At 43.1% G+C, this 24,691-nt stretch overlaps 1 protein-coding gene across 2 annotated transcripts in view; it reads left to right on the top strand.

Moving 5' to 3' along the window:
• The first annotated feature begins 8,451 nt into the window (after positions 1-8,451).
• PLCE1 (phospholipase C epsilon 1) overlaps positions 8,452-24,691 on the top strand; it is a 346,840-nt gene continuing 330,600 nt past the window's right edge. For both annotated transcript variants that reach the window (XM_066355286.1, XM_066355285.1), the window contains exon 1: positions 8,452-9,637. In XM_066355286.1, the coding sequence (XP_066211383.1) occupies positions 8,453-9,637 (1,185 nt within the window). In that variant the 5' untranslated portion in view covers position 8,452. The remainder of the gene's footprint in view (positions 9,638-24,691) is intronic.

Here is a 24,691-nt window from a genome sequence, read left to right as displayed (position 1 = left end):
GACAAGTGTCCTCTCTTGTTGCCGTCTTCTTGGCCCACACATTCTTTGCCCCCTTCCAGGCTGGCCCTTCTCTAATATTTTCCACAAACCTGTACACATTAAGAAAAGAAGAATCCGGCCCTGGCCGGTTGGCTCAGCGGTAGAGCGTCGACCTGGCGTGCGGGGGACCCGGGTTTGATTCCCGGCCAGGGCACATAGGAGAAGCGCCCATTTGCTTCTCCACCCCCACCCCCCTCCTTCCTCTCTGTCTCTCTCTTCCCCTCCCGCAGCCAAGGCTCCATTGGAGCAAAGATGGCCCGGGCGCTGGGGATGGCTCCTTGGCCTCTGCCCCAGGCGCTAGAGTGGCTCTGGTTGCGGCAGAGCGTCGCCCCCTGGTGGGCAGAGCGTCGCCCCTGGTGGGCGTGCCGGGTGGATCCCGGTCGGGCGCATGCGGGAGTCTGTCTGACTGTCTCTCCCCGTTTCCAGCTTCAGAAAAAAAAAATACAAAAAAAAAAGAAAAGAAGAATCCTTTTATCCATCCCTTTGTTCAGCCAACAGTCTAATGTAGCTATAACTCTAACCTAACCCAGCTGCCCTCAAAAACAGCCTAGGGCTACCCAAGAGGAGGTAAGTGGAAAACTAGCATTGATCAGGCACTGCTGTCATATGAAATATGTGTGCGTTTATCCCAGAGTTATAGAAATGGAAAGTATAACTTGAGATGGATCATATAAACAGTTCATTATCATGCAGCTGAAATGGAAGGAGTTAATCCATTATATATCTGAAATTCAAATGCAAGTGGACCTGGTGAGTAGAGTATGCACATATGGCAAAAGAAAATTTAACAGCATGTCATTGATATAACAGCTGATGAACTTTGGTCGTTCTTCTCATAAAGACATTTACAGCCTGACCTGTGGTGGCGCAGTGGATAAAGCGTCGACCTGGAAATGCTGAGGTCACTGGTTCAAAACCCTGGGCTTGCCTGGTCAAGGCACATATGGGAGTTGATGCTTCCAGCTCCTCCGCCCTGTCTCTCTCTCCTCTCTGTCTCTCTCTCTCCGTCTCTCTCTCCTCTCTAAAATGAATAAATAAATAAATAAATAAATAAAAATAAATAAATAAAGACATTTACAAAGCAAAAAATAAGAAATATTTGCCCTGAACTTTTGGTTTTCAGAACATTTCTTTCATAATATTATGAAATAGGCGATTTTATTTCTAATTCACAGGAGAGGAAGTCAGACCCCAAAGTGGTTATAATATTTGCCTAAAGTGCACGGCACCAAGGCCTTACTGTTTCTCTGTATGAGAGTGCACATTTGATCTTCTCTAAACAGTCCACCCCACCTCTTTATCTGGCTAACTCCTTGTCTTTCAAAACTCAGGCCAATCATCATCATCTCGAGGAAACCCTTCCTGGCAATCACCCTCGTCTTGTCCAAACCATCTGATGTAGTGGCTCTTCCTATTTGCATTGTACCTTAACTGATGTTTTATTAGCTTGTAAGAAAATCAAGGGAAGATCCCTGCCTCATTTAATTTTGAACTCAGTAAATATTTGTTGAAAGATGAAATAATATGAGATGGAGCCAAGTCAGCGCTCCAGAAAGTCAGCCTCCTCTGATGTTGCTCAGTCCTTATTACAGCTGAAGGCAAACCAGAGACCGCAGCCTTCCAGAGACAAATTCAAAAGAGGGTCCTCCCAGAAGCCACGGGTCTGCAGCCAGAGTATAGCAGAAATTCAAACTCATGGGTGTCGGACTAGATAGAAAAGAAAGCAGGATAACTCTAGTAAAGAGCATAGTTAAGGGGCCCTGGCCGGTTGGCTCAGCGGTAGAGCGTCGGCCTGGCGTGCGTGGGACCCGGGCTCAATTCCCAGCCAGGGCACACAGGAGAAGCGCCCATTTGCTTCTCCACCCCTCCCCCTCTCCTTCCTCTCTGTCTCTCTCTTCCCCCCCTGCAGCCGAGGCTCCATTGGAGCAGAGATGGCCCGGGCGCTGGGGATGGCTCCTTGGCCTCTGCCCCAGGCGCTGGAGTGGCTCTGGTCGCAGCAGAGCGATGCCCCGGAGGGGCAGAGCATTGCCCCCTGGTGGGCAGAGCCTCGCCCCTGGTGGGCGTGCCGGGTGGATCCCGGTCGGGCGCATGCGGGAGTCTGTCTGACTGTCTCTCCCCGTTTCCAGCTTCAGAAAAATACAAAAAAAAAAAAAAAGAGCATAGTTAAATTTCTTGGGTTTGTATCCTGACTCCATTTTTCAGTGGTGTGATCTTTGGCAAGCGACTTAACATTTCTATCCTTTGGTTTCTAATCTGTCAAATATGGATAATCATAGAAGTTATCGGTACAAGTTATCAACTGCTGTGCCAGAAATTACCCTAAAACTTAGTGCCTCAAAACAATAAGCATTTATAATCTCACAATTTCTGTGGGTCAGGAACTTTTGGGGGGGGGGGTCAGTTGAGTGGTTTTGGCTCAGGGTCACTTATGAATTTACAGTCAAGATGTAGACTGTGGCTGCAGTCATGTGAAGCTTTGATTGAGGTTGGAGGATCCCCTTCCAAGGTGGCTTACTCAAGTGGCTTTTGGCAGAAGGCCTCAGTTCTTGCCACAGGGAACACTCCTTATAACATGGCAGTTGATTTCTCCCAAAACAAGCAAGAGAAAGAGCATGGAAGAAACACCAATAAGTTTTATGACCTGTTCTCAGAAGTCATACACATTTACTTCCACCACATTCTATGTGTTAGAAGGAAGTCACTAAGTACAGCCCACATTCAAGGGGAAGGGAATTAGCCTCTACCTTTTGAAAGAGTATCAAAGAATTTGTGGGGGAAATATATATATATATGGCTCCCACATGCACCCTGACCAGGAACCACTTGGCAGTCCCCATCTGGGGCTGATGTCAGAATCAACTGGGCTATTTTTAATAGCATCTAAGGCTGATGCTCGGACCAGCTGAGCTATCCTCAGTGCCTGGGGCTGTCGCTTGAACCAATTGAGCTGCGAGAAGGGAAGAGGGAGAGAAGAGGGAGAGGAATGGGGAGAGAAAGCAGATGGTTGCTTCTCTTGGGTGCCCTGACTGGGAATAGAAGCCAGGACATCCATATGCTGGGTTGACGCTCTATCTACTGAGCCAACTGCCACGGCCAGTGGATATATTTTAAAACCTTTACACTATCTTATATGGCTGAGTAATAATTACATGAAATAGTAATAGTAAATGCTTAGAATAGGACTTAAGCAGCACCTGTTGAATCACCTTCCTCATGGATAATAAAAGGACAGATTAATGGTCAAGCACTTGAAAAATTATCCTAAAAAAGTACAGCAAAGATATTGACACCAAGTTAGTGCCGTAAGCCATTAACATTATCTATATAGTTCTTGACATGAAAAATTATTCATGTTTTGAATTTTAAAAAGCGGGTACAGTATGAACTGATATTTATGTAATTATATACACAGATCTCTCTATGTTGATGCATAGGGAGCATTCTGGAAGGAGTTTCCTCAAAGTAGTAATAGTAGTTATCTTTGGGTGGTGGGATTTGTGTTAAAAGAATATTTTTCCTTTGTGTTTCTGCATTGGTTGAATTTACATTGAGCATATATCTACAAAAATAGCAGAGGCATTTTCCAAAGACAATAAAAACCAAGTTGGGCCCTGGCTGGTTGGCTCAGTGGTAGAGCATCGGCCTGGCGTGCAGGAGTCCCGGGTTCGATTCCCAGCCAGGGCACACAGGAGATGCGCCCATCTGCTTCTCCACTCCTCCCCCTCTCCTTGCTCTCTGTCTCTCTCTTCCCCTCCCGCAGCCGAGGCTCCATTGGAGCAAAGATGGCCCGGGCGCTGAGGATGGCTCTGTGGCCTCTGCCTCAGGCGCTAGAATGGCTCTGGATGCAACAGAGTGACGCCCCAGAGGGGCAGAGCATCGCCCCCTGGTGGTCATGCCGGGTGGATCCCAGTCAGGCACATGCGGGAGTCTGACTGCCTCTCCGTTTCCAGCTTCGGAAAAATGCAAAAAAAAACACAAAAAAAACACAAAAAACAATTTGGAAGGAAGACATAAAGTATGGAAAGGGTTAGGTTTTAGAGTCAGAACGTTGCTGCTCTAGGTGGGCTGATTTGTTCCCTGTGAATTCTCTCATTGATAGGGTGCCCTCTGATCCTTCAAGATAGTTGTGCAGACCTGCATAGGCTGGGAGGAGGAAGAGTTTGTGATTGTGCTTGAGCGGACATAAATGTAAGGGAAGAAGAAGTTGTTGCTGACTGGGAAAAGGGGAAAAGGGAGAAGCAAGGGGAAGAGGAACATCTGTGTGGCAAAGGGCAAAAATAGGCAAATCTCTTGAGAGCAGAGCATGAGGTGTTTATCAGTTGCCTTGAGAATGACAGCTCTACCTACAAAGGACTGGTGTACTTGTGATGGGCACCCTATGATCTAATTGTGCCTTGTATCTCCTTTATGACTTCACTTGTCACATTGGATTGAAATTGGTTCAATTCTCCCTCTCCATTAATAGACTTGCAGGAAGGTTCTGTCTGGCCCATTACACATTTCCCAATGTAGAGCAAGGTTCAGTAATTTGGAAAATAAAGATAGGCTAAATTATTTTTTTAATAGTACTTTTCATAAATTGAAAAGTTTTATGTGTACCAACATTCACCTGAATAATTACTTATTCAAATGAGAGTTTAAAAAAATATTTTTTAATGAAAAAACAAACAAACCTGGAAACACTGCCTAAAGTTGTTGTTGAAAGATTGAAATCTACCATTTGTTTCCCATATGACGCCTCTGTTTCTTGTTCACCTTTTCCTTTTTTTCTGCCTTTTTTATTATTTGAAAATAATTTTTATGGTTTTAATATCTTAACTCATTACCTATGTCTTTTAAAGAATGGGTTACATTGGGACTTACAATATACATCTTTAACTTATGACAGCCTGCCTTTAAGTAATATTATAGCAGTTCATATAGAAAATAATCTGAATAACAGTACATTATCATTTCCCTTTTCATGAACTCTGTTTTTGTTGCCATACATTTTACTTCTGCATTTGTTAGAAACCCCATACTATATTGTAATTATTTTAGTTTTAAATGTTCAATTATCTGAAATGATGTGAAAAGTAAGAAAAATCATATTTACTTACACATTTAATATTTTTCATACTCTATTCCTCTGCCTAGATGCTATCTGCTATTATTTTCTATCTATCTGTGTTTCTATCTGTTATTATTTTTCCTTGGCCTCAAGGACTTCCTTTACCCTTTCTTGTATATAGATTTTCTAATGATAAATTCTTTCAGCTTTTGTAAGCCAAAAAATGTATTTTGGCCTGACCTGCGGTGGCGCAGTGGATAAAGCGTCAACCTGGAAACACTGAGGTTGCCGGTTCAAAACCCTGGCTTGCCTGGTCAAGGCACATATGGGAGTTGATGCTTCCTGCTCCTCCTCCTCTCTCTCTCTCTCTCTCTCTCTCCCCCCTCCTCTCAAAAATAAATAAATAAATAAATAAATAAATAAATAAAAATAAAAAGGTTGCACTTTAAAAAAAACAAAACAAAAAATGTATTTTGTTTTTGTTTTCAAATGACATTTTTGCTGGGTATAGAATTTTAAGTGGGCAGTATTTTTTTTTTCTGAAGTTGGAAACGGGGAGGCAGTCAGACAGACTCCCGCATGTGCCCAACCGGGATCCACCCGGCATGCCCACCAGGGGGCAATGCTCTGCCCATCTGGGGCATTGCTCTGTTGCAACCAAAGCCATTCTAGCGCCTGAGGCAGAGGCCATGGAGCCACCCCCAGCACCCAGGCCACCTTTGCTCCAATGGAGCCCTGGCTGCAGGAGGGGAAGAGAGAGACAGAGAGGAAGGAGAGGGAGAGGGGTGGAGAAGCAGATGGGTGCTTTTCCTGTGTGCCCTGGCCGGGAATCGAACCCAGGACTCCTGCATGCTAGGCCGACGCTCTACCACTGAGCCGACTGGCCAGGGCCTGGGCAGTATTTTTTCTTTGAGTATTTATTCTACTCTCTTCTGGCTTGCGTCATTTCTGATGAGGAGGCTGTTATCATCTTCATCCTTGTCCGTCTCTACTTAATTTGTCTTCTTTCTCTAGCTTCCTTAGCCTCATTGAACTCTCAACATTTTTTTTTTTAGATCAGTCACAGCACTGGGTTCCACCCAAGTTCCATGTCTTTCCCTGTAGCCTAGAAACTCTCAATCTATAAGCTAGGGCATATATAGGGCTCACCTAATTCCTCCCCTCCCCCATGGCTCACTGTTCTGTGTTGACTATGGTTCAATCTCTGAATACCATTTTTTTTTCTTTTTTCTGATTTTGTTTTTGGTTGTTCCAGAAAAAAAGGATAAATCTGATCCTTATTACTCTATTTTGACTGGAAAGAGAAGTCCTGAAATATTAAGTCAGAAAAATAAATACCTATAAAACATTACAACTAACCTCTTTTTTATCTTAAAAAAATTTTAAAAATTTGTTTATCTGTTTGATAGGCAGGCAGTCCCCAGGTTATGAACAAGATGGGTTCTGTAGGTTTGAAAATGTGTAAGTATTGCACAGAAAGGTAAAAATAAATACTACATGAAGACAAACATCTGTCTTAAGTTGTATTTAATAAGTAAATGCACCTGTTTCAACTTATATACAAATTCAACTTATGGACAAACCTATCTCGTTCATGACCCGAGGACTGCCTGTACAATATTCTATTAGCTCCAGGTGTAAGATATAGTGATTAGACTTTTATGTAACTTATGAAGTGATCACCCCCATAAGTATAGTACCCAGCTGACACTAAGCATACTTATTACAATAATAATAACTATATTCCCTATGCTGTACTTTACATCCCCATGACTGTAAAACAAACTTCTGATTGCAAAAGTCCTTTCCCCAAATTGCTTCATATTTTGCATTTACTTATGAGTTCATTTAAAGAATTCACTCAAGTGGGATAGTTGGGTCAAAAAGGCAGTTCCATTTTTAATTTTTTGAGGAAACTCCATACTGTTTTCCACAGTGGCTGCACCAGTCTGCATTTCACACCCTTGCCAGCACTTACTGTGTGTTAACTTGTTAATGAGAGCCTTTCTGACTGGTATGAGGTGGTATCTCATTGTGGTTTTAATTTGCATTTCTCTAATGATTAGTGAGTTGAACATTTTTACATTTGCCTATTGGCCATCTGTCCTCTTTGGAAAAGTTTCTATTCAGTTCTTTTGTCCATTTTTTTAATTGGATTGTTTACCTTCCTGGTGTTGAATTTTAGAAGTTCTTTATAAATTTTGGTTATTAACCCCTTATCAGATGTATTGGCAAATATGTTCTCCCATTGTGTGGGTTATCATTTTATTTTGTTAATGGTGTCTTTTGCTGTGCAAAAGCTTTTTAGTTTCATATAGTCCCATTGAATACCAAATCACTGATTCAAAAGAACAAATGCACCCCCATGTTTATTGCAGCATTGTTTACAATATCCAAGATCTGGAAACAGCCCAAGTGTCCATCCATGGACGAGTGGATTAAAGAGCTGTGGTACATATACACAATGGAATACTATGTGTCCATGAACAAGAAGAAAATCTTACCTTTTGGGATGCCATGGATGGACCTGGAGATTATTATGCTAAGTGAAATAAGCCAGGCAGAGAAATATCATATGATCTCACTTATATGTGGAATCTAATGAACAAAGTGAACTGAGGAATGGAATAGAGGCAGAAGCGGGTCACAGGGAGCAGAGGGACAGCTGTCAGAAGGAAGGGGGATGAGGGGATGGACTCAGAGAAGGTGAAGGGATTAGTGAAATTATATATATATATATATAAAACGCAGAGATACAGATAACAGGACAGCAAATCCCAGAGGGAAGGAAGGAGGGTGTTAGGGGGAGGGAGGTAAAAGGGTATAGTGGAGAACCTGGGACGGGGTTGAGGGAGTTATATTGAATGGAACACTTGAATACATGTTAACACAATAAATTAAAATTAATAAAACTTTTTTTAAAAAAGAAAAAATGTAATAGAAGCTAATGTTCTATAAAATTAAAAAAATTTCATCTAATTCCACAGTGTTTGACATTATACCTTTTTCTTCCAGGAAACATTCAAACTGGATTTTTAAATCATTATAAGTTGGTGTTGGATCAGAAGCTACAGAATGCAATCCCAAATTAAAGTCTTCAGAAAAATTGCTTTAAATAACAGAAGAAAATTGATCTACCACTCTAAAATCCTCATCTAGAAAAACATACTGCACACGATAGGAAGTTAAAACTGGGAAAATTTATTTGGCTCTTACTGAGCCTGAATCAAAGGTACTGTCGCTTTTTTTCTCAGAGGAATTTTATATCTGAGATTATTTTAATAATCAATCATTTTACTAAAATCTTGACATGATCACCAGGGACAAGAAACAGCAGTAGGTAAAACCTGTGTGTTGGTCAAGATGACTTCTGAAGAAATGGCAGCTTCTGTTCTCATACCCATAGCTCAGAGAAAAGTGATGTCTTCTCAGGCAGCTGTAGAGGAAAGCAGTGAGAAGGTCTCGGACATCAGTGTCAGGCAGAGTGGGCAGACTTCTCATCCCATCTCAAAGCTGAACAAACTTAAAGAACAATCTTCTGGAGACAACAGGCCTAAGATTGTCTCAATAGCAAGGGAGAAAATAATGAGCGATGAGAACAGTAATGAAAAGTGCTGGGAGGAAAGCATGTCAGATTCAGTGGAAAACCTTAACATGAATTGCAACAACATAATAGAAAATCACCAGTGTGGTCTTCCCCAGAGCCGGCTTTCTGAAACATGCGATTCTCTCACAGAGGAAGGCCTGTGTTTGGAAACTGGAATCCCTTCTTCACTGGAAAGAAAGGTATTCCCTGGAATTCAACTGGAAATGGATGGACCCCCCATGGGCGCTAATCCCGTAGGAAATCAGTCAGCGTTCACAGAGGACGATGGGGCACACCCTGACAGCCACATGGAGGGATTTCACTTTCATTATGAACTTGGCAGAAGAATGGCAGACCCTTTCTGTGCCCTATCAGATAACTTGATTTTGGATGATTGTGGAAACTGTGTTCCGCTGCCCGATGTTGGTGAGAAGCAAAAGAAAAACTATATGGCATGTACTTGTAAACTGGTGGAATTGGCCAAAAGCTGTGATAACGAGAACGAGCATCTACAGTGTGATCATTGGGACACCGTGAATGATGAATACTTGTGCTGCAAAGGTTCCTGCCCGAAGGCCAATAGGGTATGTTCGAGCGACAGCTTTTGCAGAGAGAATTTTACCGCTAGTACATCTGCTAAGACCTTTCTGAGCCATTTTGAGGACTTCCCTGAGAATTGTGAAGATGTAGAAGATTTTTATAAAACTAAAAAGGAGCGGTCCACTTTGTTAGTGAGGAGATTTTGTAAAAATGACAAGGAAGTTAAGAAATCTGTGTATACTGGGACAAGGGCAATTGTGAGAACCCTGCCTTCTGGCCACATTGGACTGGCAGCTTGGAATTACATTGATATGAAGAGAAGCAGTCTCTTACTGCCTTGTGGGAGAGAAACGGGCCAGCTGTCGACAGTGGGGATTAGGCACGATGGGAGTCCGTGTCCGTCAGAAGCCCAGTGGTATTCGGTAAGAGTTAGTTTCTTTTGATCATTTTTTAAAGCCTTGCTACTTCAAAATCCAAATATTTATTGTCTTAATTTGTGGAAAATGTTAAGTTCTATCAAATTATGATTCACAGGGGAAGCATTTGTAGATTTTGGAGTCAAGTAGACCCAACAGATACTCCAGTTGATAGCTGTCAAGATTGAGTTAAATCTGTAACAATATAAGTAACAAAATACACATACATATGTCATCAGGAGTAGAGAATTATGGAGGATCCCTGGTTACTGTGTGTGGAATTACAAGACAGAATCCTGGTAGTGGCATGTACTGAACTCCCACTCAGTTCATGTATTCAACTCCCACTGAACATATAATTGTGTCCTTTAGAGATACATGCCTGTGTCTTCTCTTACCATGTTTTCAGTTTGCAAGGCCTAATGGAACTTACAATCTGGTTTCCTCCATTTTCCAGTGAATATTTCTAGTTTCTTCCCTTTTAACCTTCTTTGTGCTGCGGACCGCCACTTTGGCAATTCGTTGAAGCCTATGGACTCAGAATGCTTTCAAATGCATCAGCTGTAATACAAAGTATTATAAAGGACACAGATTATGTGGATATACATTTATCAAGATATTTTTGAAATTGTGACATGGCAGGGTAGGTGCTTCTTGATTCACACACTAAATGATGGTATCCGGTGATGTGCTAACTACCATAATTTCAACGTAGTGATGTATCCAAGGAGGGAATGGTCTGCCTGAGACTTTCCCAGTTTTATCATCCTGAGAGACCTCCTAGTCCTGGGCAAACCAGGGCAGGTGGTCACAGTAAATATAAATACTATTTTAGGGTCTCTACCATGACTATAATGTATGGAACTATCTGTGACTTCTGTTGCTGACAAGATCACAGATACTGCTGCTGAAATTTGTTGCCTATATTCATAATTGAAGGAAATGCTAAATTTCTAACTGTCACAGTTCAGTGTTTTACAATTCCTTAAAACGTGGCCCTGTAGCCTGACCAGGTGGTGGCACAGTGGATATAGAGTTGGACTGGGATGCGGAGGACCCAGGTTCGAGACCCCGAGGTCATCAGCTTGAGCACGGGTTTATCTGGTTTTAGCAAAGCTCACCAGCTTGGACCCAGGGTCGCTGGCTGGAGCAAGGGGTTACTCAGTCTGCTGTGGCCCCACGAACAAGGCACATATGAGAGAGCAATCAATGAACAACTAAAGTGTCGCAATGAAAAACTAATAATTGATGCTTCTCATCTCTCTTCATTCCTGTCTGTCTGTCCCTATCTGTTCCTCTCTCTGACTCTCTCTCTGTCACTGTAAAAAAAAAACAACAACCCCAAAATAGTGGCCCTATAAATAAATACCGAGTCTAGAAAAACATCCTTTTTATTGAAATATGAATAGCATATGTTTACATTCATCATCATTAATTATGGTAGCTAATATTTATTGTGCATTTTACATGGGCCAGGCATTGGGCCAAATAATTTATTCTTGATTTCATGCAATCATCTTAGTTACCCTGTGGTATTGGGATGATAAGTAACCCCATTGTATTGTTAAGAAAACATAGTCTCAGAGAAGTCATGTGCCCTGTCCAAGTTCACTTAGCTAATAAGTGGTATGACTCAGATTGTAATCCAGGCAGCCCACACTCTTAGTTCCTCAAGATCCAGAAAGAAATGATATTTAGAGTAAGCTTTTAAAGGAACCAATTCTGTTCATTTATGCCTCTGTTGACTTAGCAGCCACACTTGCTGATGCTTAGGTATCTCAGACTGTAGCTATGTTTGATATTTACTTACTGAATTTATTGAGGTTCTAACCTTGGTTATTTATATGTTGGGATCAGTGTCCAGTCCCAGACCTTCTGAAGATTGCTAGGATGGGGCAGAAAATGAATTTTTTTTTTCAAAGTTCCACTGGTGAGTCTATGATTCTATGGACTTTGACAAGGAGCTTAAACTGAGCTCTTGGGTCTTCATTAGGACATTTGGGGACTATTTCCTCTGCCGTAAAGACCCTGACACTGTCTGCGCTGCCAGGAGTGTCAAGGCTGACCTGGGAGCCTGCCCGAAAAGGGACAGCTGGCAGGCCCTTCTCTCTGTGCATTAGACCTTCTCTTCACCCTGACAAGTGTCAGCAAGTTTGGTTTTGTGTCGTCACCTGATACCCCATGAAACTTGAGTCACAGTCAAGTTGGTGTCAGTTACGCATGTGCTTCCTAGCTCTTCTGACTGAGTTCTGACTTTGTCCATGCTTGCTTCTTCAGCTAAACAATGCAAACTCTAATTCTGCGCTCGTTGTTCCAGTTTTTTGATTATTTTACATATGTCCCCTAATCAGATCATAAATGTATTAACGAGCAAGAAATGGCCCTACCTTTTTTATACTCTCCCTAATGCAAGTTTAATGCCAAGTATAGAAAACAGGACAATGTCATGCTAAGAAACACAGTCCCTGGAAACAGTGGCACTGCCTGGTGAAGAGTGAGTGCCACTGCTCTCATTCTGGTCCCTTATTACATGCTTTGTCATGACCATGTCCCCACCCTCTGCTCTGGATAGCTTCTCACACAGAGAAGTTTACAGCAGTATGAATTTGAATGTATGTCCCTCAGTCTATGATGTGGTCATTTGAACGATCCTTCCCACACACTAAAAAAATGTGTTATTTGTCCAGTTAGTTCCTTTGCCTCACTTAAAATTCTTTTCTTCTGTGCCTTCATCAAAATGACCCAGTTACTTTATATTTGCACAGCTGGATGGAGGAGAATGAACTTGAATGGGAGACATTAATGAGGATTAATGCTGGCTGACTAACCATATTAGTGTCCTCCTCCCCCTGCTTGTAAAAAATTAAAACCCTACGCCTTATCCAGTTACAGCCACACTCCCTTTCTCCCGCTTTCAATTTATTGGCTCAACAATACGGTATATTTTGACAAGTGGCTAAAGTGTCCAGGTTAAAGATTGGTTAAGGGTGTTTTTCCTTTTAAAAAAAAATTCTCTCTCTGCCTGAATTTCGGGGAGTTTAGGTACCTGGAGTTATTCTGAATGTGAAGTACGGGAAGTTCCCGCCTCTGCTGGAATAACCTGAGTTCTGTGTGCGCTGAGGGATGGAACGTGAGGAAATGAAGGTAGCCAGGGCAGAAAGTTCTTCAGCTCCTGTAATTATCACTTTATTTCCTTGCTTTGACCCACAAGAGGATTTAATGTACAACAATATGTACAGCAAAATTTAAAAAAAAAAATGAAGTTTTGGCCCTAGCCGATTGGCTCAGTGGTAGAGCGTCGGCCCGGTGTGTGGAAGTCCTGGGTTCGATTCCTGGCCAGGGCATATGGGAGAAGCGACCATCTGCTTCTTCATTCTTCCCCCTCTCCTTTCTCTCTCTTTCTCTTCCCTTCCCGCAGCCAAGGCTCCATTGGAGCAAAGTTGGCCCGGGCACTGAGGATGGTTCCATTGCCTCTTCCTCAGGTGCTAGAATGGCTCTGGTTGCAATTGGAGCAATGCCCCAGATGGGCAGAGCATTGCCCCCTACTGGGCTTGCCAGGTGGATCCGGTTTGGCGCATATGGGAGTCTGTCTCTGCCTCCTCACTTCTCACTCCATACAAAAATAAAATAAAAATGAAGTTTTATTTTTAAAATCAGAATAGAAAAACTATAAATTAAAAAGGAGCGTCAAAGCCAGCTTCTATGTTGCTAGTTCCTTTTTTGCTTTCTTCCGTCTAAAATGTGTTTCTTCACATTTTTTTTCTCTCTAATAGAGAAAATTATACTTAGGAGGTAATTAAAATTTTCTTGAGTGTTTAACATAAATACCTTTGTTGGTATTTATGTCCTTGATTCTGTCTTTTCTGTTACATGTGAATTAAAAATTCATTTTCTACGTTGTAACTTTTATGGGTGATCAAATAGCCGTTGAGCCTTGCTGTCCAGTGTTATAATAGATGGCTGTTGAAATAGCAACATGTCTTGTTTTCTTGTTTGGAAATTTGGTCTCCCTGCATCTTGGGTACAATTTGAACCTTGAAATAATTAAAATTTTACAAGTGCACAGGCTAAGCTGAAAGCCTATGCTTGGTGACATGCCAGGCCTCCTCTTCCATGACTAAGGGTCATGTCAGGTTCATGTCATGGGTACAGGACGATGCTAGCCCCTTCCTGCTCAGCACAGTGAAAGGGGATCTAGTTCCCAGACAGTCCCTGTGCAGTGTAGTCATGTCTAGTGCATCCGTGGAAAATGTGACGGGTTGTCAGAGGCCAGCTCTGTGATAATTGGATGACTTTCACTTATTAGCTGCATTGAGACAGTTTAGGGTAAATTTACTTCCACACTTTGTCATTACAAGAGCTCTTTTGCTAGGATTTGGCAAAAAAAAAATGAATGAAAAATGCTGACCCTGGACTCTAGTTTAAGATGAATGTATTCATGGCCACTGTTATTTTCATGTTAGCCTTGGGGCAGGATTGGTATTAGGACTTTTTTTTTTTTTTCCTTTCCTTTTCCCCAGATGTTCTGAATAACGGGAATTGGCAGCTGGAGAGGCTCCACCCCTGGAAGGGCCATGGTTAGAATGAGGCCTGAAAAGAATCAGAATCCGTGGGCAAAGATAAGACCATTAGATGGGGCTGTATCTAAGCCACACCCTGCATCCTTACCCGGGAGGAACTCAGGCTGCCTATAGTGATGAGTGACACTAGTATATACCTCTCCCCTTGATCCCCTCCTTCAGAGCTGATTCAAGAATAACACTATAAGCCCCTCAGGGCCTATAGGCCTCTTGGAGTGGTACAGAGGTTTCTCAGGTGACCAAATGATTCAGCATTCAAGAATTGATGCATCAAAGGGGGTGAGGGGGTGATCATCCCCTGACCCTTCTATCACTAGACCAACTTATGGCTCAGTCAGGGCCTTTCCTGAAAAGCTATTCTCGGACAATAGTGCTGCATCATTTTCTGGCCCTGAAGAGCCCCATGACACCAAAATGGTGCCACGTCCAGTGGTTCTTTGTTCTAGCAGCTGGCTTAGACATATTCAGAGCCTCAGATTAAATAAGGGCCCTACAGAACTCAGGCATCCAGTTCTCAAACCCCAGCACTCAGCCGTTGAATTTCACAATTTGGCCATCACCCTCAAAACCTCAGAAAGAAATCAGCAGAAAACCACTCTAGTCTTTAGCGACACAAAGACACACTCATCTTTCAAGGGTAAGGAGACCTTATTCTTTGAAACTCTTGAAGAGAAGGAGAAATGCTTTGATTTCTTGTTGTTGTTTTAACAGCCTTATTGAGACAATTTATATAACCATACAGTTCTAGTTAGAGCATAAAATTCAGTATTTTGGTATATTCACAGGTACATGCAAACATCACCACAATTTTAGAACATTTTCATCACCTCAAAAAGAAACCCATGCCCTGAGCTGTATCACCCACAGTTTTCTCAATCCCTTCATCCCTTCCTGTCTCCCCTAGCCCTAAGCATCCCCTAATCTGTGCTGTGTATAGACTTCTCTAGTCTGGACTTTCATATGAATGACTCATATAGTCTATGGTCTTTGCAACTAGTTTCTTTCACTTAGCATAATACACACACACACACATAAATATATATATATATATATATATTTTTTTTTTTTAAGTGGGAGTAGGGGAGATAGACAGACTCCTGCATGTGCCTCGACCAGGATCCACCTGGTCGAATCAACTGAGCTATCCTCAGTGCTGGAGGTTGACACTTGGTTCAGCCAAGCTATCCTTAGCGTCTGGGGCCAATGCTGGAACCAGTTGAGCCATTGGCTACAAATGGGGAAGAGAGAGAGAAAGGGGTTGAGGGGGAGAGAAGCAGATGGTTGCTTCTCCTGTGTACCTTGAATGGGGCTCAAACCTGGTACATCTGCATGCTGGACTGACACTCTATCCACTGATAGGGAGGAATGCATAATATTTTCAAGAGTTAAGGTTCTATCTATATTGTAGCATGTATTGGTACTTTGTTACTTTTTATTACATTCCGTTGTATGAATATACCACATTTTATCTATTCGTTCATCAGTTCTTGGGTATTGGGTTGTTTCTACTTTTTAGTAATACTACTATTAGTGATAAACTTGTCCATGAACATTCCTGTACACGTTTTTATGTAGACATATGTTTTCATTTCTCTTGGGTTTATATCTGGAAGTGGAAATTCTGGGTCACAACTGTGTTTATCCTTTTTTTTTTTAAACAGAGTTGTAACTGTTACAACCCTTGAGGATTTTTTTTAAATTTTTTATTTTATTTTATTTATTCATTTTAGAGAGGAGAGAGAAAGGAAGAGAGAGAGAGGAGAGAGAGACAGAGAGAGAAGGTGGGGAGGAGCTGGAAGCATCAACTCCCATATGTGCCTTGACCAGGCAAGCCCAGGGTTTCGAACCGGCGACCTCAGCATTTCCAGGTCGACGCTTTATCCACTGTGCCACCACAGGTCAGGCCTGTGTTTATCCTTTTGAGGAACTACCAGACTCTTTACAAAGGTGCTGTGCCTTTTACATTCCCACCAGCAGTGTGTGAGGGTTCCAGTTGCTCCATATCCTGACCAACAGTTTTTAGTGTCCATCTTTTTGTTTATAGACATTCTAATGGGTATGAAGTGATATTTCATTGTAGTTTTTACTTGCATTTTTCTGAAGTCTTATGATGTTGAACATCTTTTCCTGTGCCCATCGGCCATTAAATCCTTTGCCCATTTTTTTTAATTGTTTTTTATTATTATTGAATTCTTTATATATTCTGGATATAAGTTCATTATCAGATATATAATTGCAATATATATCTAGGTATCAGTATAGATTTAGGAATAGTGAATAAAAGTCAAGAGAATGGCAAAGAAGGTTTACAATTTTAATGCACAGTGGAACTGGTTAACCATTTTTTTTTTCTTTCTCACACTGCACCACCAACAACAACTTTCAAGTAAAATATTTTATCTTCTCTCCTAAATTATCTCCAAACTGTACCCAGCATAGTTTTTCCCTCCTCTTCTGCCTGAAGTTGTTTTTCTTATTATCCAAATTCTGTACTCAGGAGCACTGGCGGAGAACAGAGTGTCATCTGCGAACTTGTGCATTACGAGGAAGGTATCCGAGGCAGCGGTGGTTGAGGAGGGACCACTTCGCAGTCATGTTCTCCCGTATGCACAGGGAGGAGCAGGGCTAAGCCTAGGGCGAAGCAAGTGAGATTCCTAGGGTGCATAATTTTTTTAATTTTTTATTTTTTTTAATTTTTTTTCCTTTTTTTTTTTGCATTTTTCTGAAGCTGGAAACAGGGAGAGACAGTCAGACAGACTCCCGCATGCGCCCCACCGGGATCCACCCGGCACGCCCACCAGGGGCGACGCTCTGCCCACCAGGGGGCGATGCTCTGCCCCTCCGGGGCGTCGCTCTGCCGCGACCAGAACCACTCTAGCGCCTGGGGCAGAGACCAAGGAGCCATCCCCAGCGCCCGGGCCATCTTTGCTCCAATGGAGCCTTGGCTGCAGGAGGGGAAGAGAGAGACAGAGAGGAAGGTGCGGCGGAGGGGTGGAGAAGCAGATGGGCGCTTCTCCTGTGTGCCCTGGCCGGGAATCGAACCCGGGTCCTCCGCACACTAGGCCAACGCTCTACCGCTGAGCCAACCGGCCAGGGCCAGGGTGCATAATTTAAGGAAGCACTCACTCTCGGGGTCTCACAACTGCTAACACTCTGTTTACTAGTGAGCACCTCCTTAAATTATGAGGTCTAGGCAGCTCACTTTTCTCACTCTATTACCAGCTGTGGATATGAGAGTCTGTGGAAATAACTGGTTTAGAAATGCGTATCATCTTCTTAGTTCAGGAATCGCCTTGACTAAACCCCCCGTATAATCTTAATACAGCTAGTCTTAAACTATAAGCTAAGAATGGTTCCTCATTTTTTGTTTGTTTGTTTTTAGTGAGAGAGACAGAGACAGACAGACAGGAAGGGAGAGAGGTGAGAAACAATTCATAGTTGCAGCACTTTAGTTGTTCATTGATTGCTTCTCATACGTGCCTTGGGGGGAGGTTGCTCCAGCTGAGCTAGTGACCCCTTGCTCAAGCCAGCAACCTTGGCTCAAGCCAGCAACTTTGGGCTCAAGCCAGTGACTATGGAATCATGTCTATGATCCCACGCTCAAGCCAGTGAGCCTGCGCTCAAGCTGGTGACCTTAGGGTTTCAAACCTGGGTCCTCAGTGTCCCAGGTTAACACTGTATCCACTGTACCCCTCCAGTCAGGCAAATGGTTTCTTATTTTTAAAGGGTTCAAAAGAAGTATAATATTTCATGATGTGTGGGAATTATATGAAATGCAAGTTTCCGTGTTCACACTCATTCTTTTATCTATTTTCTGTACCTGCTTTCTTCCTGTAACAGCTGATTTGAGCATCTGTGATCACAACTCTATGGCCTGCAAAGACTAAAATACTTATTATCTGGTCCTTTACCCTCATCATAAGCTAAAACGCAGCTCTCTACCGGCTAATTCATACACATCCTTCAGTCCTGAACTTGGTTTTCACATTCCTCCGCGGCCCTCGCTGCCAGCCCCTCCCCCCTACAGACCCCAGTTCAGGGTTTCTTGACAGTCGGTGCTCACTGCATATTTCTTGAATTATAAATGAAGAAAGGCGATTCCACCCATTACTGATGTCTCCCTTTCTCCTTCCCCAGACCAAGTGCTTGTGAGCTATCCCTCTCCCTGACCCTGAGAGTTTGGAACCAGTTCCTTTCTGTAATACCTAGGACAGAATGAGAATTTTTTATTGATGTTCAGAAAGGTCTTTTTTTTAGTCCTGTGAACCCAGAGATCCATGTTTGTCACCTCCACAGACATGGCCTAAAAGACAAAGAAGGGACGTGCTTGGACCTCCTTATTCCTGGCCACCATTTCAGCTGGCTGTAAAAACCCTTGGGAGAGTTTCCAAATGGTTTACGTTTGTCAGGGGACACCCGAGACTGCTTTCTGCAGTGGGCCGCGGAGGAAATGAAACTCCCTCCTCCCCCTCCCTCCTCTCCCAGGATCCCAGAGCTCCGTCCCTGCCTTTCTGAACCCCCGGAAGGAATCAGCGTCTTTCTCTCAGCGGTGGTCAGGGGTATGGTTGGTGGTAAAGGGCGCGGGTAGCATGCTGTGTGTTAGTTAGGAAGATCATTCCTGGAGTTTGGGGGGTGTCTGGCCAGTTCCTTCAAACCGTCTGACCCCTAGTACTCTCATTAGTAGACCTGAGGCAGCACCTCCCTCCCCAAAAAAAGGACCCAAATATCAATTCCAGCTCTGCCACTAACCAGTTGACACGTTTGGGGGTTTTAGTTCCTTTCGGTATAAAAGAAAGTGAGGGCAGATATGAAGTAATTGCCTGCTCTGTGTCAGATAATGTGTATGTAATTTGCATATATTAGCTTAATAAATGATAAATTACACATTTCCTCTTAACTCCAAAAACCTAGCGTCTATGACTTCCTGATTTAAGTCCTGACCCTGGATTTTGTGTGGAGTGAATATTTTACTTCTGCCAGCAGTGCCTCCAGGAGGCTTGATTTAGAGAGTAGCTTGCTACTCTAACACTAAGGGGAAGGCGAGGAGACACATTTAGCCTGGGCTAAGCTGAAATGCCTGTCCAGTAAAACAGCAGGCACCAGACACTATGCTTCCAGACACCTTTCCTCTTTCTTTTCACCTTTCTTTCTTTTTTTTATTTTTTATTTTTTTTGTATCTCCGAAGCTGGAAACGGGGAGAGATAGACAGACTCCCATGCGCCCGACCGGGATCCACCCGGCACGCCCACCAGGGGGCGACGCTCCGCCCCTCCGGGGCGTCGCTCTGTTGTGACCAGAGCCACTCCAGCGCCTGGGGCAGAGGCCAAGGAGCCATCCCCAGCGCCCGGGCCATCTTTGCTCCAATGGAGCCCCGCTGCGGGAGGGGAAGAGAGAGACAGAGAGGAAGGAGAGGGGGAGGGGCGGAGAAGCAGATGGGCGCCTCTCCTGTGTGCCCTGGCTGGGAATCGAACCCCGGACTTCTGCACGCCAGGTCGATGCTGTACCACTGAGCCAACCGGCTAGGGCCTCTTTTTACCTTTCATTCTCTCGGCAACTGTCAACAAGGTCGATCCTATGAACATCCCCATTTCATGCTTATTGCAAGTAACGTGACCAAGGTCACTCAGTGTTAGGAATTGACCCCATGTCTGGCTGTGTCCAAAGCCCATGCTCATGGTCGCTCTTCAGAAGTTCCTCTGAAAGATTCTGATGCAACTCACCTCTATAACTTGGCAGAGGTTCTGTTCTCTTATTAAATGTGCAAATGTTGAGCTGGATGAGTCCTTGCGCTGTTTTTTTTTTCTTCAAATGTGAGCTGGGCGTGACTCTTGGATGAAATGGGAGACGTGGGGAACAATACCAATTCTTAATGTGAGGGGTTGGTTGGCTATTGAAATGGCTAAGATTTATTTTTATGACTCAGCCTGCTAGGGGAGGAAACCAAGCCCGAAGGTTTGGATTTTTTACCGAATTGCTGTAATTTAGAAGTACATCTTAAAAGTTTTATAAGCAAGTAAGCAAGGACAAAATCCAAAGAAAACTGCACATATCTGACTCAGAATCTATAGCTTATTCATGATCATGCTGAAATGACCAAAACGAGTGGGAACATAATTTAGTGTTTTTCCATTGTAATTTCAAGTTTTCTGTGATCTTCAAGGATTCTGACCAACTAATCTGAGATGAAAAATACTGCTCAGTAACATTTCTTTCCATAGTCACACCATTAAAATGAAGTTTTCACCTACTTCACAAGGTTGTGAGGCTGGAGAAAAAATTGAGCTGGTTTTGTATTCAAGCACTTAGCCAACATTATAAAATGTCCCTCCAATGATAACTTTTCTCCTTTTTATCCTCTGAGGATTCAGAATGAGTTACCTGGGAAAAGGAGGTCTTAAAAGCTATTGCCGAGGCAGCTAAGCAAAACCAGAGTCAGCTGTTTCCTCTCATAAGTGCTGCAAGCATTGAGTCGAAGCTGCTTACCAAAACCCGACCCTCTGGTTTCCCTTTCGTGATGCTGGCCTAGTTTTAATAATTTCATTTTCAACTTGATATTAGATACCTTGTATCACCGACACCTACTTCATCTTGTCCCTGTGTTTTAATAAAGAATCAATTTGTCAGTAGACCACGTGGAGTTGCCTAGCTTCAGAAAGATTTAGCACCCAATTATAAACGGTGACACTTTAATAGTGAGTGTGGATGTGTCTTGAGAGCCAGCATGTGGGAGTTTGGCAGTTGGAAAGCCCCATGGCTTCAGTTTTTCCAGATTGTGTACCCTTCCATCAAATAGTAATTTCTTAGCCTCGAAAAACTATCTTCTAGAACAAGGGGAAAGTTCATTTGAGTTCTAAATTGGTTAATCCAAAACTTACATAGTAGCAAACACATTACTTTTCTCTTAATGAGGCCAGAAAAGAGGTCTCAGGCCCTTGGTGGATCAGCCAGTTCTCCGTCTGGTGGCCACAAACCAAATAAGGGCACTGTAATGATGGTGTGATTCTGGCATGGCTGATTTTGGTGAGGGTAATGCTATTATTGTGGCAACCACATTTTCCAAATAAAACGTTGGCTGAGAACTCTTTATTGAGAGGAGAGAGGGGCAGAATATTTGAAATTGAGGCTGACCCAGGAAATCGAGAACGAATAGTCTTGCTGTCTATCAGTGATAATATAAAGGAAAAAGAAGGTCCGTGAACGAGTGCATATCTACTCTACTGCTAGAGAAATCAGAGTCTCAAAACGAGAGACTTGATAGTGGTGGCACCGAATAGTCCACATGTAAAGACCATTAGAAGCCCAGAATGGAATCTACTAAATGTTTTCCTCAACGTTTTTGTTTTTCTGTATTTTTGGCAAGTACCTGGTTAGCTACCATGCTTTGGAAGTCTGAGGGTAATTAAATGGGTTTATTTAAGTACCAGGACATGCACAGCTAAATAAGAGATTTCCCTTTCTAAGGAGTCACATTGAAAGGCTGTCCACATTTTCCATTTATGCTTCCATTATGCAAAAATACCTTAACCCTTTGAGTTTGGATGGAGATTTTAGAAAGAGAAGGCTGGCTTTCATCAGTATTAATGGGTGACTGTAAAGGATAGGCTTCGTTTCATGGAGGGTCTTATAAACTGACTGGAGATGAAAGGGGAGGGGTCTGGAAATGTTTTGAACAAAGGTAAAATGGTAAGTTCTGTATTCAACACAATTTGAACACAAAGTGGCCATCGCTTCAGAGTCTTGCTCACTACTCTCCTTCACAGTGGAGCCCATTGAGTTCTTTCAGTGTCGATGGATAGTTCAGAGGCACCCACAAACCTGTAATGCACCTTTGGTTTAGACTCAGTCTTGTGAGCACAGGGCAGACTGAAATGTAGCCCTGTCGCCCCCACTTGTCCTGGACACGTGCCCTTGTACAGAGTACAACATGCTCAGCTATGCAAGGTGATCCCCGGTAGTACCACGTGGAATAGAATGAGAAGAGCTACTGAAACCCAGCCCGGTGGAGTCCTTGGAGTTCCAGTGTTCTCAAATATAAACAAATTAAAATGGTCCGGGGTGAATGTTTTTCTGGATTAAGATAAACTAAGTCTGTGGATGAATACAGAATTCTTGAGCTGGAAGCTCTATCTTCTATAACTTTTTTCCGTCCGTCCCTGGTTTTGTGGATAAAGCAGCCAAGGCCTTATACAGGTGCTGTTGCTTGACCAGATTCACCTAGCTAATGACAGAAGACACAGAACAAGAACCTGGGTCTCTCCATAGACTCAGTCCCCTTGTCTCTAAAGTAGGATAAAAATGTATGATGCAGACTGTCACAATAGTAGGTGCTCTGTTGATGTCAGAAATTGAATGTCTTTAGATTCTGGGAGGTGGCAGTTCCTGACACAGCAGCTGCCCTGGAGGAGTTCATGGTGAGATAGTGGAAGCCGATGTGCCTATGCTATCTTTCATGTGTTGCACCATTTCCTCAGATTGTCAATTATTATTTACAATTTTCCCAGATTGGTGGGTTCACAGTTTATCAGTTTTTTTTCTGTGCTGTCTGCTCCATCCCAGTTTCCACAGCTTAACCTGTTCCAGTTCTTTAAGAAGCTGGCTCATCTTGTTGCAGTAACATTGTCAGTTCTTTAAGTACTCAGAGATGCCCTTTCAATTTAAATGTAGCCAAGTTTTGTGAGTTCATTTCTCCCCTTAGTCTAATTTCTTTCCATCCTTCACTTGGCAGGTAGCTCTCTCTGGTTAACGACCATAAGTTCTTCAAAGCATTCAGAGCAGTTGTGGGATCTCCTCCCAGTCTCTCAGGAGGGTATTTTCCCTTGTTCTTTTTCTCTTATTTATTGGAAGCAGAGCCCAGTGTGAGACACCGAGCCCAGTAGGCGGGGCCAGACCTGGCCCAGGAAGAGCCTGTATGGCCTGGGCTGCAAAGAATTGAGCCAGAAATTCCAGGCTCATAAAACATCAGCACTGGAAGGGCCTTGGAGACCATCAAGTCCAACCCTTTGTTTTACAGAGAAGGAAACTGAGGCTCAGAGAGAGGCATTGGCCTTGTCCGAGTCTGGCTAGGCATCAGTTTCAGAGCTAGGTCTGGAACCTTGGTTGCCCTCAGACCAACTTTCTCCTACCCTGTACGAGATGCCAAACACGATGTCTGACTCATAAAAATGGAGCTGAACTGCTTGAATTGTAACTGTTAAGTTATTGACAACGTTAAGTTCAATAGTGGTTAAGTGAGTTCAGGCAGCAGGCTGCCTGGGTTCAGATTCCGATCCTGCTGCAGTACTAGCTCTGTGAACTAGTGAAAGTTACGTAACCCCTCTGTGCCTCTGTTTTCTCATCTCTGAAAAGGGGATGATAATTGAACTTTCTTCTCTGTGTTGTTGTAAAGATGAATAGGTTGTTATATGTTAAATTTTAACACGCATTAACAAAACTAGTCTTAAGTTTAAAGCATTTAGACAGTGCCTGGTACTACTTTTGTTGTCGGTTCTCAAGCCTCAATTTTTAATCAAAATTCTATTTTATTTCTCTATAACTAGAGATTTTTCTCTAGGCATTCTGTTGGAATAAATTTAAATTGTGGGATACAGTGTCTCAGTCTTGTAAGAGTAGCATGGGGATTTATATAGTCCAAGAAGGCTTCCTGGAGGAGGAGGTAGAATATCCACCGAGTCTGGCTGGGAGGTAGAATTGTTCACCTTCCTAGTAGTGAGAAGGCAGACTGTTCCATTATAAGAAAACTGTCTGCCTTTATCACTTGGTGGAGTCTATGTGACTTATTTCAAATATAACGTTGATTTCAGAGACCTTTTGCTTTTTTTTTTTTTTTTTGTATTTTTCTGAAGTTGGAAACAGGGGGGCAGGCAGACAGACTCCCACATGCGCCCGACCGGGATCCACCCGGCACGTCCACCAGGGGGAAATACTCTGCCCATCTGGGGCATTGCTCTGTTGCAACCAGAGCCATTCTAGCTCCTGAGGCAGAGGCCATGGAGCCATCCTCAGCGCCCGGGCCAACTTTGCTCCAATGGAGCCTTGGCTGCGGGAGGGGAAGAGAGAGACAGAGAGGAAGGAGAGGGGGAGGGGTAGAGAAGCAGATGAGCGCTTCTCCTGTGTGCCCTGGCCAGGAATCAAACCCAGGACTCCTGCACGCCAGGCCAACGCTCTACCACTGAGCCTACCGGCCAGGGCCACTATTTTGCCTTATACATGATTTTTCCCCTATAGAAATTATTTCAGCTTGACTTGGGGTGGTGAACACATACAACATTGTACTTCTGTACTGTAGAATTGTGTACCTGAAACCTGTCTAATTATGTTCACCAATGTCACCCCAATACGTTCAATAAAAAAGGGGGCAATTATTTTACATAAAATTTAAAGTGATGTCATTTATCTCCATAGAATAGAAATTTTCCTGTTTTATTTTCAAAGTACCTATTGTGAACATTGCTTTCTATACTTTGCAAAAGCTGTTGACAC

The sequence above is a fragment of the Saccopteryx leptura genome, chromosome 13, assembly GCF_036850995.1.
Source record: "Saccopteryx leptura isolate mSacLep1 chromosome 13, mSacLep1_pri_phased_curated, whole genome shotgun sequence".
NCBI classification, from domain to species: Eukaryota; Metazoa; Chordata; class Mammalia; order Chiroptera; family Emballonuridae; genus Saccopteryx; species Saccopteryx leptura.
Note: the sequence above shows the minus strand (reverse complement) of the source record. Positions and strands in the feature narration are given on the sequence as shown.